Here is a 19042-nt window from a genome sequence, read left to right on the forward strand (position 1 = left end):
GGCATATCATTATAAAGTGACATGCTCTAGATCATTGGTCTCTAGCTGTTATGTAACTATAAGTCCCAGCACCTCTGCATGTCTGATCTGATAGTGGCATATCATTATAAAGTGACATGCTCTAGATCATTGGTCTCTAGCTGTTATGTAACCACAAGTCCCAGCACCTCTGCATGTCTGATCTGATAGTGGGATATCATTATAAAGTGACATTCTCTAGATCATTGGTCTCTAGCTGTTATGTAACTACAAGTCCCAGCACCTCTGCATGTCTGATCTGATAGTGGCATATCATTATAAAGTGACATTCTCTAGATCATTGGTCTCTAGCTGTTATGTAACTACAAGTCCCAGCACCTCTGCATGTCTGATCTGATAGTGGCATATCATTATAAAGTGACATGCTCTAGATCATTGGTCTCTAGCTGTTATGTAACCACAAGTCCCAGCACCTCTGCATGTCTGATCTGATAGTGGGATATCATTATAAAGTGACATTCTCTAGATCATTGGTCTCTAGCTGTTATGTAACTACAAGTCCCAGCACCTCTGCATGTCTGATCTGATAGTGGCATATCATTATAAAGTGACATTCTCTAGATCATTGGTCTCTAGCTGTTATGTAACTATAAGTCCCAGCACCTCTGCATGTCTGATCTGATAGTGGGATATCATTATAAAGTGACATTCTCTAGATCATTGGTCTCTAGCTGTTATGTAACTATAAGTCCCAGCACCTCTGCATGTCTGATCTGATAGTGGGATATCATTATAAAGTGACATTCTCTAGATCATTGGTCTCTAGCTGTTATGTAACTACAAGTCCCAGCACCTCTGCATGTCTGATCTGATAGTGGCATATCATTATAAAGTGACATTCTCTAGATCATTGGTCTCTAGCTGTTATGTAACTATAAGTCCCAGCACCTCTGCATGTCTGATCTGATAGTGGGATATCATTATAAAGTGACATTCTCTAGATCATTGGTCTCTAGCTGTTATGTAACTATAAGTCCCAGCACCTCTGCATGTCTGATCTGATAGTGGGATATCATTATAAAGTGACATTCTCTAGATCATTGGTCTCTAGCTGTTATGTAACTACAAGTCCCAGCACCTCTGCATGTCTGATCTGATAGTGGCATATCATTATAAAGTGACATGCTCTAGATCATTGGTCTCTAGCTGTTATGTAACCACAAGTCCCAGCACCTCTGCATGTCTGATCTGATAGTGGGATATCATTATAAAGTGACATTCTCTAGATCATTGGTCTCTAGCTGTTATGTAACTACAAGTCCCAGCACCTCTGCATGTCTGATCTGATAGTGGCATATCATTATAAAGTGACATTCTCTAGATCATTGGTCTCTAGCTGTTATGTAACTATAAGTCCCAGCACCTCTGCATGTCTGATCTGATAGTGGCATATCATTATAAAGTGACATGCTCTAGATCATTGGTCTCTAGCTGTTATGTAACCACAAGTCCCAGCACCTCTGCATGTCTGATCTGATAGTGGGATATCATTATAAAGTGACATTCTCTAGATCATTGGTCTCTAGCTGTTATGTAACTACAAGTCCCAGCACCTCTGCATGTCTGATCTGATAGTGGCATATCATTATAAAGTGACATTCTCTAGATCATTGGTCTCTAGCTGTTATGTAACTATAAGTCCCAGCACCTCTGCATGTCTGATCTGATAGTGGGATATCATTATAAAGTGACATTCTCTAGATCATTGGTCTCTAGCTGTTATGTAACTATAAGTCCCAGCACCTCTGCATGTCTGATCTGATAGTGGCATATCATTATAAAGTGACATTCTCTAGATCATTGGTCTCTAGCTGTTATGTAACTATAAGTCCCAGCACCTCTGCATGTCTGATCTGATAGTGGGATATCATTATAAAGTGACATTCTCTAGATCATTGGTCTCTAGCTGTTATGTAACTACAAGTCCCAGCACCTCTGCATGTCTGATCTGATAGTGGCATATCATTATAAAGTGACATTCTCTAGATCATTGGTCTCTAGCTGTTATGTAACTATAAGTCCCAGCACCTCTGCATGTCTGATCTGATAGTGGGATATCATTATAAAGTGACATTCTCTAGATCATTGGTCTCTAGCTGTTATGTAACTATAAGTCCCAGCACCTCTGCATGTCTGATCTGATAGTGGGATATCATTATAAAGTGACATTCTCTAGATCATTGGTCTCTAGCTGTTATGTAACTACAAGTCCCAGCACCTCTGCATGTCTGATCTGATAGTGGCATATCATTATAAAGTGACATGCTCTAGATCATTGGTCTCTAGCTGTTATGTAACCACAAGTCCCAGCACCTCTGCATGTCTGATCTGATAGTGGGATATCATTATAAAGTGACATTCTCTAGATCATTGGTCTCTAGCTGTTATGTAACTACAAGTCCCAGCACCTCTGCATGTCTGATCTGATAGTGGCATATCATTATAAAGTGACATGCTCTAGATCATTGGTCTCTAGCTGTTATGTAACCACAAGTCCCAGCACCTCTGCATGTCTGATCTGATAGTGGGATATCATTATAAAGTGACATTCTCTAGATCATTGGTCTCTAGCTGTTATGTAACTACAAGTCCCAGCACCTCTGCATGTCTGATCTGATAGTGGCATATCATTATAAAGTGACATTCTCTAGATCATTGGTCTCTAGCTGTTATGTAACTACGAGTCCCAGCACCTCTGCATGTCTGATCTGATTATAAAGTGATATGCTCTAGACCAGTGATGGTGAACCTTTTTGAGCCTGAGTGCCCAAACCGTAATGCACGCCAACTTTTTTTTCCCTCAAAGTGTCAGTACAGCAATGAAATCAGAATACTGAGGTTTACGTTTAGAAAAAACAATTCATACAGTTGCCAGAACTAATTAACATATTTTGTTTTAAAAGAACACAACAGAGTTCAATGATCCAAACTTTTTTTTATTGATAGTTTATAGTTCCCCCACATTAGGTTGGCAGCACAGTTCCCCCACATTAGGTGCAGTATAGTTCCCCACATTGGGTGCAGTATAGTTCCTCACATTAGGTGGAGTATAGTTCCCCACATTAGGTGCAGTATAGTTCCCCACATTAGGTGGAGTATAGTTCCCCACATTAGGTGCAGTATAGTTCCCCACATTAGGTGGAGTATAGTTCCCCACATTAGGTGCAGAATAGTTCCCCCACATTAGGTGCAGTATAGTTCCCCCACATTAGATTGGCAGCACAGTTCCCCCACATTAGGTGCAATATAGTTCCCCCACATTAGGTGCAGTATGGTTCCCCCACAGGTGCAGTATAGTTCCCCACATTAGGTGCAGTATAGTTCCCCCACATTAGGTGCAGTATAGTTCCCCTACATTAGGTCCTTATAGTTCCCCCACATTAGGTGCAGTATAGTTCCCCCACATTAGGTGCAGTACAGTTCCCCCACATTAGGTGCAGTATAGTTCCCCCACATTAGGTGCAGTATAGTTCCCCCACATTAGGTGCAGTATAGTTCCCCCACATCAAGTGCAGTATAGTTCTCCCACATTAGGTGCAGTATAGTTCCCCCACATTAGGTGCAGTATAGTTCCCCCACATTAAGTGCAGTATAGTTCCCCACATTAGGTGCAGTATAGTTCCCCCACATTAGGTGCAGCATAGTTCCCCACATTAGGTGCAGTATAGTTCCCCACATTAGGTGCTGTATAGTTCCCCCACATTAGGTTGTAATTCCTCCCACATTAGGTGCAGTATAGTTCCCCCACATTAGGTGCAGCATAGTTCCCCACATTAGGTGCAGTATAGTTCCCCCACATTAGGTGCTGTATAGTTCCCCCACATTAGGTGCAGTACAGTTCCCCCACATTAGGTGCAGTACAGTTCCCCCACATTAGGTGCAGTATAGTTCCCCCACATTAGGTGCAGTATAGTTCCACCACATTAGATGCAGGATAGTTCCCCCACATTAGGTACAGTATAGTTCCCCACATTAGGTGCAGTATAGTTCCCCCACATTAGGTGCAGTATAGTTCCCCCACATTAGGCAGTATAGTTCCCCACATTAGGTGCAGTATAGTTCCCCCACATTAGGTGCAGTATAGCTCCCTCACATTAGGTGCAGTATAGTTCCCCCACATTAAGTGCAGTATAGTTCCCCACATTAGGTGCAGTATAGCTCCCCCACATTAGGTGCAGTATAGTTCCCCCACATTAAGTGCAGTATAGTTCCCCACATTAGGTGCAGTATAGCTCCCCCACATTAGGTGCAGTATAGTTCCCCCACATTAAGTGCAATATAGTTCCCCACATTAGGTGCAGTATAGTTCCCCCACAGACATACAGCCTTCAGCCATATACAGTGTATGGCTGGAGGCTGTTTGCCTGTTTACTGCCCCACTTCAGTGTTCCGACCACCGCTCCTGGAGTGGTGGTAGGAACACTGAAGATGACGTACAACATAAAGGTAACTTACCATGCGCGCGCGTCCTCCTTGCTGCTCCGTTCCGTTCTGCTGTTGCTATGGGCGCACGCATGTGACGTCAGTGACGTCCCTGCGTGCGCTACCTCCAGGCGGCCCCTGCGTTTTTAAAGTTAACGCGGGGCTGCAGAAAGGTAACCGGGGCATCCTTGTGTCCCGAAAAGATCTTTCGGGGCACAGGGATGTCCCGAATGGACTGATGGCTTGGCGTGCCACCTGTGCCCCATAGGTTCGCCATGACTGCTCTAGATCATTTGTCTCCAGCTGTCATGTAACTACAAGTCCCAGCACCTCTGGCATGTCTGATCTGATAGTGGGATATCATTATAAAGTGACATGCTCTAGATCAGTGGTCTCCAGCTGTTGTGTAACTACAAGTCCCAGCACCTCTGGCATGTCTGATCTGATAGTGGGATATCATTATAAAGTGACATGCTCTAGATCAGTGGTCTCCAGCTGTTGTGTAACTACAAGTCCCAGCACTTCTGCATGTCTGATCGGACAGTGGGATTCCATCTTAAAGTGGCAGGCTCTAGTTCATTGGTTGACAAATAAAAAATAAATCACTGTCTAAAACCTAACCTTTAATGGTATACATAAAATAAATTATTGTTACTGCACACAAAATATCACCTTAGTATTCTGTGAGTCAACAAAATGCAAAAAAATAAACTAGAGGAAATATAATACAAATAAAAAAAACCTACAGATCCCTAATGCTCTAGGACACCCTGCCTATCAAAGCAAGATTGCTGCCCTAATAAGGGCTACTGGACCCTCCTAAAAGACCCTGTCAGGAGCAGTGGACCCCATTGACTTCTATGGCCAAATGGAATGACCATGGATTCAGGAGTTTGTCTGGCGCAGAGAGGAACCATCAGGCAGCCAAGTAAAATCAATGGATTTATTAAATGCAACGCGTTTCGCTGCGCATGCGCATACATTGCCTGATGAAGCTGCGCATGCGCAGCGAAACGCGTTGCATTTAATAAATCCATTGATTTTACTTGGCTGCCTGATGGTTCCTCTCTGCGCCAGACAAACTCCTGAATCCATGGTCATTCGGTTTTGATTTTACCTCTACCCAGGAGGGCTGCAGTGGACCTTCTTCTACATTTCTTCTGCATTTTACCTTGTGTGTGGGCGCACAACCAACTTTGGTAAGCGGCTTGGGAATTACCGTCCCCTACCCCCACTAACAAGATCTGCTGATCCCGCACATGAGGCGCCTTCCTCCCTCTCTCTAGATGGCCAAATGGAGTCACCTAGTGCAGGAGCCTGTGTTTTTAAATCCACAGAAAATAGCTGTGTGATCCATTAAGAGGAGCTCCGCTGGCTAAGGCTTCCTTTACATATATGTGTCCCCTCTGGTGCTGCAGAAAATGGCATTAGTTGTGGCATTTTTCAGCCACTTTTGCCGGAGCTGAACGCCGCCTATATGTAACTCTAGCCTAAATAAGTCTGTTAAAACTATGGGACTTAAAGGAGAACTTCGGGATTGAAAATTTTATCCCCTAGCCTAAGGATAGGGGATAAGTTTCAGAACGTGGGGGGTCCGACCACTGGGGCCCCCCACGATCTCCCGTACGGGGCCGCAGCTCTCTGCATAGAGAGCGCGTGTCGACCACCCCACGAGGCGATGGCTGACACGCACCCTCCATTTACTGCTATGGGAGAGCCGAAGCGCTGGCTTCGGCAATTTCCGGCTCTCCCATAGCAGTGTATGGACGGGGCGTGTCGGCCGCTGCTTCGTGCGGTGGTCAACACGCCCTCTCTAACCAGAGAGCCGGGGCCCCGTACGGGAGATCGCGGATAGGGGATACATTTTTCCATCCCGTAGTTCTCCTTTAAGCAGATAAATACCGCAAGCTGCAATTCTTTCTCCACTCAACTCCTGCTCTGAGGCTAAGTTTCTACTTGTTTTTTTTGCTTTTTGGGGGAAAAACACCAAGAAAAACACCAATTCTGCCTCATGGCGTTTTTTCGGCCAAAAAACGCTGTGGCCAGATGTTAGCTGTAAACCAAATTGCAAGAAATTGCTAAATTCTTATTCCACTTGGTGTTTTTCACTTTGGCGTTTTTTTAAATCCTTTTTGGCATTTTTTCACTCTTTTTTTGGCGTTTTTCAGCTCCTTGGCGGTTTTCCAAAATCGCAGCATGTTTTTTCTCAAAATCGTGGCGGTTTTCTCCCATAGAAGTCTATGGGAGTGAAAAAATGCCAATATAACGATATGTGGGTTTTAACTTTAGCGTTTTTTCTTGTTTTTTTTTTTTTCTCAAACCAAAAAATGCAGGACAAAAAAAACAAGTAGAAATTTAGTCTGAAGGAGAGCACTTTCGGAATTGCTGTACCCAGAAAGTCGCACACATTAGCACAAAAAGGGGGGAATTTATCATGCTATGTGGAGGTGTTGTTTTTTTCTTCTATTTTTGTCTAAGGTGTTTGGCGCATGCATTTTTTTGCTCAAATGTCTAACAACTTTTTTGTCGAGCAGTTCTGAAAGTGCTGTCGTTTAGAACATTTTCTGTTTTGACTTTTGCAGTGGCTAGCATTTTACTCATTTTGGGCGCATTATGTTGGCGCAAAGCGGTCTGCCTAGGCACGTGGCCACGGAAAGCCAGAACACACACATGGAAAAATGAGGTGCCCAAACACCTCTACCATGATAAATTCCCCCGCGAAATCAGAGACAAAAAAAAGACCCCAAAACCTTTCCGCAAAACATAACTTTTCAAGCGCTAAAAATCTACAGCGGCTAGGTAGTCACGTGTGACTGCAAGGAACTACAAGTACCGGCGTGCATTGCGGGCTCACCGCAGCTGTCGTCACATGGGGCGGGTATTTAAATGGCGCTCATCAGCGCTATCCTAAGTCATTGCTGCCCGGGCTGGGAAGTGTAAAGATGGAGGCGGCTATGAGGCACCGCACCCTGTACAAGGGAACGACTCCTCCATGGAAGGAAACGTACAGGAAGGTAAGAAGCCCGCCTGGTTTGTGCCCCCCATACACTGTGTCCACTCCTAACAATCGCGCTTCTGCCCCTAGAGATGCGTGGAGAGGCTGAAGGGTAACCGCTCCCGGCTGCTGGATAAGTTCCGCCAGGTTGGAGAGCGGCTCGGTGCGGGGGTTGGAGGCTCGTTCCTGGTGCAGGAGGTCATGGAGGAGGAATGGAAGGCCATGCAGATGCACAGCAGCAGTCTGCCATCACTGTGGAGAAAGGATTCCTTGTCTCAGGTACCGGGACAGATAGGAGCAGGGGTGTTCGGGCTCTACAGCTTTCTAATCAGCCCTGGCAGGGTATAATACCCATCCATACATGGTATATGTGGTGGGCAGTATATGACAGCCTGCTTCAATAGCCCTTTAATCCTGCGGTGGCCTTAGTAAGGAATACAGTCCTATATGACAGATTTGTCTGGATCCCTGGGGCTTCCAGCTGATCCTCTATTTACCTGTTGTCTAGTGCACACTGCTGCCAGGCCCTCGTAGATATCTGGCCAAGTGAGCACTGGTAACTAGATGATACATATCTACGTGGTTTAATTTTTATAACCTTATAGCAGTGGTCCTCAACATGCTTCCCTCCAGATGTAGCAAAACTACAACTCCCAGCATGCCTGGACAGCCAAAGGCTGTCCAGGCATGTTGGGAGTTGTAGTTTTGCAACATCTGGAGGGAAGCATGCTGGGAGTTGTAGTTTTTGCAACATCTGGAGGTCCGTAGGTTGGAGACCACTGCCCTATAGGATGCATTGCTACAAGCACGTTAGATTAAAGGAGTAGTTCAGTAGTGAGCAAGTGGTGAACAACTTATCCCCTATCCTAAGGACTAAGCGGAGGCCGACACACCCCCTCAATACAACTCTATGGCAGAGCCGGAGTGCTGCCTTCAGCAATCTCCAGCTCTGCCATAGCGATGTATTGAGGGGGCGTGTCAGCCGCCGCTTCGTGCAGGGGTCGCCCCCTGCTATCTGGCCGGAGAGCCTGGCCCCCGTACAGAGAGATCGCAGGGGGCCCCAGCGGTCGGACCCCCTGCGATCTCAAACTTATCCCCTATCCTTAGGATAGGGGATACGTTTTTCACCACTGGACTACCCCTTTAAGGCTCCTTTCACGCTATAAAATTCATCTGTGTAAAACATCCATTGGAAAAGCATTAACAGATGTTAAATGTCCGTTACAAAATCCTGTTCAGGTCTATGGGATTTTTTTAAATTATCCGTTATGGCCCATCATGAATAATGGACGTTAGTTGTGACGGAAGAAATAACGGCACATGCACTCATTTTTCTTCAGTCACAAACTGGTAAATTAACGGCCGTTATATTTAACATTAAAGTCTATGGCAAACGAATGAGCCTTTATGTCATGCGTTTGCACCTGGTTTTATAATCGTTACTTCTGAGCATGCTCAGAAGAGGTGACATCAGCAGACTCCTGCAGTGCAAGACTTGTTTCCATGATGGGAGTAGTAATTCCCTAGCGCTGTGAGTGCAGACAGCTGGGGAGGCTACATTAGTGTTCGTACTACTACCCCCATCATGGAACAGTCTGTTCCATGATGGGGGTTGTAGTACAGGGGCTGAGGGATTGACTGCACGGGGTTTCACTTCTGAGACCCAATGCGATCTGAAGTTATTAAAGGGTACCTCTCATCAAAAAAACTTTTGATATATTATAGATTAATGTATGCAGAATAACTTTACAATTGCATGTTATTAAAAAATATGCTTCTTTCTATTTAATTTTCCACTTTGAAGAAATGACCACTAGGGGTCTCCCTACCAGTCCTGGCAGCAAGCATTTCAGACTCATGCTGGAGTCCTAAACACAAAGAGCTGCCAGTCTGCTTTGTTCACAAAGGAGAACACTCAGAGCTGCCAGCCTGCTTTGTTCACAGCCTGTTTGGCTGTGAACAAAGCAGGCTGGCAGCTCTGAGTGTTTAGGACTCCAGCATGAGTCAGAAATGCTTGCTGACAGGACTGATCGGGAAAAATACAATAGAAAGAAGCATATTTTTCATTAACATGCTATTGGAAAGTTATTCAACATTCATTAATCTAAAATATATCAAAAGTTTATTTGATGAGAGGAACCCTTTAAGGGGTTACTTGCACTGGCAGGGGGTATACATTTTCATTAATGCACTGGCGGGGATATATTTATAAATGCGCTGGTGGGGGTTATAGCTTAATGCTCTGTGGGGGGGCTGTCACGCCCCCCTTCCTATAGACTTTTGTTGAGGGGGCAGGCATGATGTCACGAGGGGCGGCCTTGACCACAGAAGCCCGCACACAGCGTTCGGAGAAATAAACTTCCGGACGCTGCGAGCGGAGCTCCGGAAGGCAGAGCAGTGGAGAACCCCTTTAATAACTGATGAATGTTCAGTGTGAAAGAAGCCTAAATGGTTAAGTTTCATTATTTCATCTGAAATGCTTGGAATAAATGTTTACTTTTATCTTTTGGGTCTCTATTTGCACATACAGTATCCTGTGCAGGATTTGAAGCTGCAGAGTTCAATGTAAACTAAATGACTTAACACCGTGTCAATCCTGCACATCAAATATGCCCAGGATACTGTGTGTGAATTGACATTTAAAATGTAGAAGCCAGAGTTTTTCCCTGTCCTGCGGCCTATGCTATGACACGCTGTAACTGCCTTACTTATTTTTGGCTCTCTCCACAATCAGAATGCCATATTAAATAGGTTAGGTTTGAAAAGTCACACATCTTTATGCAGATATTACATCCTAATCTGTACCTCATCTATTGCTACTTGCAGACTTTTGGCTTGTTACAGGACCCTGATGAGCTAGTTACTCTAGAGGAAATCAAACAAGAGCTGCTCCTAGAAGGTAAGTTTGAGTCATAGCAACAGTTAAATGGGTTATCAAGGATTAGAAACAGCTGGTTTCTTCAAAAACAGCATTACACCTGTCCTTGGTATGTGTGGCACTGCTCAGTTCCATTGGAGTTTATGGTGCTGTGTTGTAATACCACTATCAACCTCCTGCAGATGGGTGGAGCGGTTTGTAGAGGGAATTAGGTTTTGTTATACTTTTTTTTTATATATATTTTAATTCCTGGTCTGTTTAGATATGTGCCTTGTTCCCTAGAGACTGTTGTATAAACCTTTTAACCCCTTAAGGACTCAGGGTTTTCCGTTTTTGTACTTTCGTTTTTTCCTCCTTACCTTTTAAAAATCATAACCCTTTCAATTTTCCACCAAAAAATTCATATTATGGCTTATTTTTTGCGTCGCCAATTCTACTTTGGAGTGACATTAGTCATTTTACCCAAAAAAGCACGACTAAACGGAAAAAAAAAATCATTGTGCGACAAAATCGAAAAAAAAACGCCATTTTGTAACTTTTGGGTGCTTCCATTTCTACGCAGTGCATATTTTGGTAAAAATTACACCTTATCATTATTCTGTAGGTCCATACGGTTGAAATGATCCCCTACTTATATAGGTTTAATTTTGTCGCACTTCTGGAAAAAATCATAACTACATGCAGGAAAATTTATGTTTAAAAATGTCATCTTCTGACCCCTATAACTTTTTTATTTTTCCACGTACGGGGCGGTATGAGGACTCCTTTTTTGCTCCGTGATCTGAAGTTTTTATAGGTATGATTTTTTGTTTTGATCGGAGTTTTTGATCACTTTTTTAATTAATTTTTTGATGTTATAAAAAGTGACCAAAATACGCTTTTTTGGACTTTGGAATTTTTTTGCGCGTACGCCATTGACCGTACGGCTTAATTAATGATATATATTTTTATAGTTCGGACATTTACGCACGCTGTGATACCACATGTTTGTTTTTTTTTTTACACTGTTTTATTTTTTTTATGGGAAAAGGGGGGTGATTCAAACTTTTATTAGGGAAGGGGTTAAATGACCTTTAACACTTATTTTTTACTTTTTGTTTGCAGTGTTATAGGTCCCATAGGGACCTATGACACTGCACACACTGATATCTCATCCTGATCACAGGCGTGTATTAACACGCCTGTGATCAGAATTATCGGCGCTTGACTGCTCCTGCCTGGATCTCAGGCACGGAGCAGTCATTCGTCGATCGGACACTGAGGAGGCAGGTAAGAGCCCTCCCGGTGTCCGATCAGCTGTTTGGGACGCCGCGATTTCACCGCGGCGGTCCCGAACAGCCCGACTGAGCAGCCGGGATACTTTCAGTTTCACTTTAGAAGCGGCGGTCAGCTTTGACCGCCGCTTCTAAAGGGTTAATACCGCACATCGCCGCGATCGGCGATGTGTGGTATTAGCCGCGGGTCCCGGCCGTTGATTAGCGCCGGGACCGACGCGATATGATGCGGGATCGCGGCGCGATCCCGCTTCATATCGCGGGAGCCGGCGCAGGACGTAAATATACGTCCTGCGTCGTTAAGGGGTTAAAGAGTACCTGTCTAATCCCAGAAAAGAGTACTCAGAACCTAATCCTGGCATGTTCATATAATTTGTCTAGCACCTATATTTCTCACACAAATACCCTTTTTTTTTTTCGCACTTGATTTGGTTTTTATATTCTCTCGTGCTCGTCTATTGCCCTCACTTTATGACTCATCTTTACATAACTGCAGGTTGCCATATAACCCCTTCCTCATTTTTCTTGCTGTACTTGTTACAAAGAGGATTACTGTAGTTTGCCTGCAGTATTCAGACACTATGGTGAGCTAAGGACGGGGTAAAATATATTTTAAAAAAAATAGATCTTCCCAAATTAGTTCAAAGGTTTAGTGAAGTTTCTTATTCATAGATTTCCTACCATGTCATACAGCTTTATCAGACTGATGAATGGCAAAGCAGTTGTTCTAACAGTTTTTCACAAACACTAACATACATAGTCTGCTAAGAGCTTGCTGCATCACACATTATGCTTGCATACATGGCTAAGAACTGCCTTCATGCTGCTGCTTTTCCTTCAATATACAGGTTACATGATTAGGGAAGCAGTGAACATAGATGAGGGAGGTGTCTGGCCTCTGCTCTTCAGTGCATCAGTCCCTGATTGGCTATCAGTCAGGAGTGAGCCTGCACAGATCCTCTATACAGGATACCAGCTTGCCTTACAACTGGTACCCAAAGTGCTGTAAAATGGTCGTTGGTGTAAAGGAATATAGATGGCCCCTAATTGTGTTTTTGTGGTTTTGTGAGAACAGTGGTCCACCAAAATTCTGCAATTCTGCTCTCTGAACATAGCCTGAGGCGTCCATTTATGCAGAGAAAATTCAATGAGGAATCCATCTGCCACAGACATTGGCACCTTGAACATGTTCAATCCTCTGGTGGAATCCAAGTCCTTGTAAAAGTTACACTACAAGACATGTGAACAGTGTCAGAATTCCCACTGTGATCAAGCTGAGGCTTCTGCAAGTGGAATATCCTTGTAGAAATTCCCTATGGAGTCTTGTAGTGTGACAGGGGCCCTATAAGTAAGAGTTCTAAGCTGAAAACTCCCCCTGGAAAGCACATCACAGGACTGACACTATAATAACTACATGGATGTTTGCTCATTTGCAGACTGCATTAGTCGTGCATTGTTTTCCACTCTATTTTCCCCTATATAGAAATAAAATCTGAAATCCCAATTATTTTTTTGCAGAGCGAGCAATGGTGGAAGAAATTGAAAGCGTCATTCAGTTTGAAAATGACTGTCTAGATTCTGTAGTTGGATTGCATAGTGGAAATAAAGTTGTGTGCCCTGTCTGTCACAGGTAGGCCTCCTGAAGAAGGGAAGAAAGGCATTAGTTAATCTGGCCACCTCTTATTTTAACTATTCATCTTTCAGGAATAATCTAACTGTAACAAGTTGCTTTGTCATGTGTCAGTGTGGAGTATACGTCAACTGTAAAGTAAGTTTCCCATTCCTTTTACTCAAGATTAACTGTCGGATCTCCCAAGATGTCTCTTACTAAGGAGTGACCCAGAATTTTTACTTTATAGAACACAACTTGTCTTTAAACTTCTACTGCTTGTTCTTCCTAGATGTTTGACTAGATTAGCATCTGGGTGTAACCAGTGGGGGCTCTTCCTACATACTGACATTGTAAAGATGAGTCTAGTGCTATGTTCACATAGACCCAGACTTGAAACCAAAACAATCAGTTTGGCTTTCATTTATCAGAGCTTATAGGGGTACTCCACCCCTAGACATCCTATCCCCATGAGAACCCTGCAATCTCTCCTGCAGCACTCCCTGCCATCTGGTGCATGGAGTGAACTTCACTCCTTGCCTAACTGGCAATGCAGGGGCAGGATGACAGACATCACACCCTGCCCCCTTAATGAAAGTACATGGGAGGGGATGTGGCGCCCCCTCCTATAGATTTGCATTGAGGGTGTGGGGTGTGATGTCATAATCATCTGGCCCCTTCATCACCAGTCATCAGGTACAGGGTAAAGATCACTCCATGCACGAGATGGCTGGGGGTGCTGAAGGGGAGAGCATGGTGTTCCCAGTGACAGAACCTGCGGTCAGACATCTTATCCCTGATCCTTTTGGATGGGGTATAAGATGTCTAGGGGCAGAGTACCCCTAAGTGTTCATATTAGCTGCAGAAAATAGAATTTTCATGGAAATTTTTTTTTAACATGTCGGGTGACAGGTTCTCCAAATTTACTTCTAGTAATTTACTGTTAATTCCTGTTAAATATACCAATAGAATCTTGGTGCTAGTAAGTCAGGTATAGCCATGATGAAATGGGCACTGTCAGATACAAAAACTTACGATCATCTTGGCAAAAAATTTACCTTTCTAATATAATTAAGAAATGTTCTATTTATAGAAATCGTGGCTTTGTCCAAGCTAAAGCATGGGCAAAGTCCAGTAAGTGAGGGTGAGCTAGCACTCCTTGGTGCTCTCCTGTCCGATCAGACAGTGCTAGCCAATCCTCATTTATTGGACCTTATCCATGCCTGTGCTTTAGCTTGGACAGCCATTTTATAAGCCATGATTTCTATAAAAAGGAAATGACATTTTCTTACGAAGTATATTAATGTTTTACCAAGACGTACAACGTATAAAGTGTTTGAATCTGACAGTACCCATTTAAAGCCAGTACTAGACACGGCAGATAGTCATAACACCTGACCATTAGCTTGACACCACACAACTATATAAAGAAGCAAGTGGGCTCAGCTACAATCTGCCAGAGGTGCTATCTAGTGATAGTAAATCACACTGAAACCAATGAATCCTGGCAGATGCTGTCAGTGTTTTAATGTTTATCAAAAATAAAACATACTATGAAACCAGAAAACAGGCTCTACATGGATGCTCATGAGAAGTAAATAAGTATTTAAAAAAACTCTTTATTGGACATATATAGAACACCAAAAGCAGAAAAGACAAATGTAAGACTTTGTCTTAAAGTCACTGCAATATGAGGTGACCAGGTAATGGTAACCCCATGGATGCATGCAGCAATGATTAACTGCTAAAGTACTCCCAAACACAGACCTAGTATTGAAGATGATGCATATAAATATAAAGTACAAAGGCATGTAAACATGTCAAAGGTGAAAGTAGCTCTAAAAGTAATATAGCTATTAGCATATACAGAGCTACAAAGTAATCCCAAAGTATTACATGTAAAGTGTTAATATCTTGATTGCCATGGTATTTAACAGGGTCAGACCAGTCCATAGGGAAAGTTAGTGGGGAGTGAGCATGTGTTCATTAGATGCAAGGAAGTCACATTTAGTGGCAGTGTGGAGCATGTGTCCAGGGGTGAAAATTACCTGGTCCCTCTCATACTGTAGTGGCTTCTGAGTGAGTTTATTTTTTGTTAATCTTAGATAAGCGCATGTGTTTAATATTTTGTCCAATTGTGAGGCGAGAACTGACAAGGCAGTAGACATATGCAACCATTGCTGTTGGTTGACCTGTACAAAGCCATTTAGTGACACCCTACATGAGCAGGGACACTATTGTAAAGCTAAAAGCATTTTTGTGGGAAGCAAGAATGGATGTTAATCTCTGACTTCTGAAGATTCCTGTTCTGATTACTGCTGCCCTGTGTGCAAGGAGAGATGTGTTCTGAACAGGGGTTCCAGTGGTTGCAATGTGTATGGGTTTAGTGTGGGTTAACCATGTCTTTCTATAGAAAACTGTAGCAAAAACATTGTTACTGTGCCTATGCAGTGTCTCCCAACCAGGGTGCCTTTAGATGTTGCAAAACTACAACTCCCAGCATGCCTGGACAGCCTTTGGCTGTCCAGGCATTCTGGGAGATGTAGTTTTGTAACACCTGGAGGCACCCTGGTTGGGAAACGCTGGCCAAATGGTTGGTGACTCCAAAGTAAACCACCTGCTGCTGCTCCTCAGTCTTCTTGCTGTTTTTGGTGCCTGACACACCTGACTGAACTCGGCTAGTTGCCAGCTGCAGCAGTGTTCTGCCTTGGCTGTTGATGATATAGAGACAAAGCTTCATTTTGCCAGGATCCATGGCACTGAACAGGACTCGCAGAAGGAAGGTAACGTCCAACAGGTTTAACAATAATGCAATGCGTTTCGCTGCACAGGCGCAGCAAAACGCGCTGCATTAATTAAACCTGTTGGATGTTGCCAAAACGAAGCTTTCGCTCTATTGTACACAAATCCAGGAAGGCTGCAGACAGACCCCTGTCTAACTACACACCTTTACCACTGTTTATGTTGGTGTGCAACGCTTTTTGGTAAGCGGCATTGAATCCCCCAATATCCTATACCTCTACAAACTACATTACTCCACAGGAAATGCCTTTGCTCTTTTTTGGGCTGTTGAGCAGCATCACACTGCAGCTTAGCCCATCAGTGGTCGAGGTGGGTCACTGCTGCAGCCAGTGAATAGCTGAGCAATGCAAGACATCAGGGGACAGGAACAATTCCAGCAGATTCTGGGGAAGCAGCAGAAGGTAAGTTAAGGGTTATTATTAGAGATGAGCGAACTTACAGTAAATTCGATTAGTCACAAACTGCTCGGCAGTTGATGGCTTATCCTACATAAATTAGTTCAGCTTTCCGGTGCTCCGATGGTCTGGAAAAGGTGGATACAGTCCTAGGGGAGAGTCTCCTAGGACTGTATCAACCTTTTCCAGCCCACAGGAGCACCTGAAAGCTGAACTAATTTATGCAGGAAAAGTCATCAACTGCCGAGTAGAGAAGTTTGTGACTAATCTAACTTACTGTAAGTTCGCTCATCTCTAGTTATATTAGTTTCAGCAGCCTGGGTATAATGGCAAAATAAACAGTTGCTGGAGTTCTCCTTATAACTCTTCCATTTATTTATTTATTTTTCCTCTCCAAAAGCCACTTACTTTACTGTTATTACTTCAGTCTCAGGGCATGAACACTGAGAAGTTACAAGCATTGTTGGAAGGAAATCTGTCTGCCCATGGCGGCTGCTGCAGTGAGCAACCAGTGTTTTCAGTCGGCTTTGGTGCAGAAGGAATGTCCAGTTTGTTCATGAGTTGCTGTGTAAGTAAAAAGTCATACTGCTTATGTAAATCCAAACTTAAAGGGGTTTTCCAGTGGTTAAGATTTTTGGCTATATTGCATCTTTTAATGTTCATGTTTTTGCAATTGACATGTATTAGTGTAGTGTGTTTTTTATTTATTTATTTTTTTCTCGTGCCAGGAAGCCACACCACCTCATCTCCCCCTCCAGGTGGTCGCAGGTGTGCACGAGAGAAAGAAACCAGAGCAGGGGGAGAGGACATGCACAGCTCCTAATCTCCCCTCCCCCTGCTCTGTCTTCTGAGGACACAGGTCTGCACTGAAAGACAGTGTTATCTGAAGGGGAGGATCACAAAGTGCACAGGCTGGGGATGTATAGACTGCAGGGTAATAAATCTGACTGGGGATGGTGTGTGTTGGAAGGGAGAACTCCTGAATGGCACATGCTGGGATTTGTAGTCCGTTGTGTGTATATGCTAGTGTTTACAAACCAGTGTGCCTCCACCTGTTGCAAAACTACAACTCCCAGCATGCCTAGACAGACTTTGGGCATGCTGGGAGTTGTAGTTTTGCAACAGCTGGAGGCACACGGATTGTAATATACTGAATAGGCTAGGCCAGGATTTCCCAAAGTGCATTGTTTCCCAACCAGGGTGTCTTCAGCTGTATCAAAACTGCAACTCCCAGCATGCCTAGACAGCTTGTGGCTGTCCAGGCATGCTGGTAGTAGTAGTTTTGCAACTCCTGGAGGCACCCTAGTTGGGAAACACTAGTGTATGCCCTCTATAGAGGTGTGGTGAACTACAAACTGAAGACTCCTGAATGACACATGCTGGGAGTTATAGTCCTGTGTGTATGCCAGTGTATCCCAACCAGGGCTGATTATATTAGTGTGCTGTGTATAAGGGGGATGTCCTGGGAAAATAGTAGGGTGGGTAAAGGGCAGAACAAAAGAGCTGCCCCAAACCAGCAAGGCATGTGGCATGCTAGGATTTGTAGTTTTCAGCATAGCAAGAAACAGGAAATAGAAGCAAAGATAGAAAAACAAAGTGGGATAAATACAAAACAGAAATAGACTTGCCTAAACAACAAGAATAGAAATGAAACAAATGGGGTAAGTCAAACAAACGTTGACCACTGGAGTACCCCTTTAAGAATCATCATTACTGTGTCAGAGAATGTATCTTTGGCTGAGCAGTGGGATAGGTTGCTGAGAAAGTATATTGTGAAAATGTCTAGTCTGTCTTTATGTACCTAATGAATGCTTTATAAAAACAAATCTTGGTCATGTTGTGGTAGTGAAGAGAGAAAAAAAAAATTACAAGCCAGAGCTCTATGAAATTTTTGTCACTTACAAAAAGCAGTAAAACTTTTTTTTTTTTTTCTCCAATAGGTATGTGATGCCATGGCAATAATAATTTGAAATGGTCTTGTGTGCTGTTCATGTTTCTCTTTTTTTTTTGTATAAACTTGTATATTTTATATTTATTAATAAACTTTAACTTTGTCATTTTATTGTAACTAATGCATTTCTAGAAGACACTGAAAAAATTAGCCATGCTGAAGCATATCCATCCCTACAGCCATATACAATTTGTTTGTCCCCTTCTAAATTTGTCTATATTGGGTTTAGGGATTACTATGTAAAGTTCCAGGCTAACATGCCATTTTCAGGTTTCAGCTCATTCTAGGCTGACTAGTTGTATGGGTGGTCTGACTTGGACTGTAAATCACAGACCACCTACTTAAACCTAGACTGAGCAGAGACTTGGATGAAAATGAGTTATCCTTTGGAACTTAACTCATCTATCCTTAAAACATCATGCATTTTGTTTGGACAGCATTCCCCACCCCCACACTAGACATGAATGGAGGTGGCTTGATGTCAAACACAGAAGCTGCAAGCTTCCATGTTCCGGATGCTGCTGCTGGCCCAGAGATCGCAGGGGTCCTAATTGTCAGGACCCCCACAAACATCTTATCACCTATCCTTTGGATAAGGGATAAGATGTTTCCAACAGAGTACTTCCTTGGACACAGGGCATACCTGTACATCCTGCTCCCACAATATAACACGGGGT

The 19042-nt window shown here is 43.4% G+C and overlaps 2 protein-coding genes across 4 annotated transcripts in view; one reads left to right on the top strand and one right to left on the bottom strand.

Annotated features, from left to right (window-relative positions):
* The window catches only part of NUP88 (nucleoporin 88), a 72124-nt gene extending 64672 nt beyond the window's left edge, over nt 1-7452 (bottom strand). The window contains exon 1 of one of the 2 annotated variants that reach the window (XM_056556378.1): nt 7316-7452. The gene's annotated coding sequence lies outside the window, so the exon portion shown is untranslated. Of the gene's footprint in view, nt 1-7294 lie in introns of both variants that reach the window. The other variant, XM_056556377.1, reaches the window with a different exon arrangement.
* On the top strand, nt 7317-18491 carry RPAIN (RPA interacting protein). Of its 2 annotated transcripts, none has more exons than XM_056556379.1 (7): nt 7317-7475; nt 7547-7735; nt 10283-10355; nt 13127-13238; nt 13313-13376; nt 16842-16982; nt 18355-18491. In XM_056556379.1, exons 1-7 carry the CDS (start codon nt 7404-7406, stop codon nt 18382-18384), a joined length of 681 nt encoding a protein of 226 aa, XP_056412354.1. In that variant the 5' UTR covers nt 7317-7403; the 3' UTR covers nt 18385-18491. The 2 variants fall into 2 exon arrangements, with proteins under 2 accessions (XP_056412354.1, XP_056412355.1); XM_056556380.1 differs by having other exon boundaries at nt 10301-10355.
* The last annotated feature ends 551 nt before the right edge of the window (nt 18492-19042 follow it).

Source organism: Hyla sarda, chromosome 2 (genome assembly GCF_029499605.1).
Source record: "Hyla sarda isolate aHylSar1 chromosome 2, aHylSar1.hap1, whole genome shotgun sequence".
Classification (NCBI taxonomy): domain Eukaryota; kingdom Metazoa; phylum Chordata; class Amphibia; order Anura; family Hylidae; genus Hyla; species Hyla sarda.

Coding starts and splice junctions, on each gene's coding strand:
- RPAIN (XM_056556379.1), top strand. CDS start 7,404: ATGGAGGCGGCTATGAGGCACCGCACCCTGTACAAGGGAACGACTCCT. Junction 7,736..10,282: donor GAAAGGATTCCTTGTCTCAG/GTACCGGGACAG, acceptor TGCTACTTGCAG/ACTTTTGGCTTGTTACAGGA. Junction 16,983..18,354: donor GTTTGTTCATGAGTTGCTGT/GTAAGTAAAAAG, acceptor TTTCTCCAATAG/GTATGTGATGCCATGGCAAT.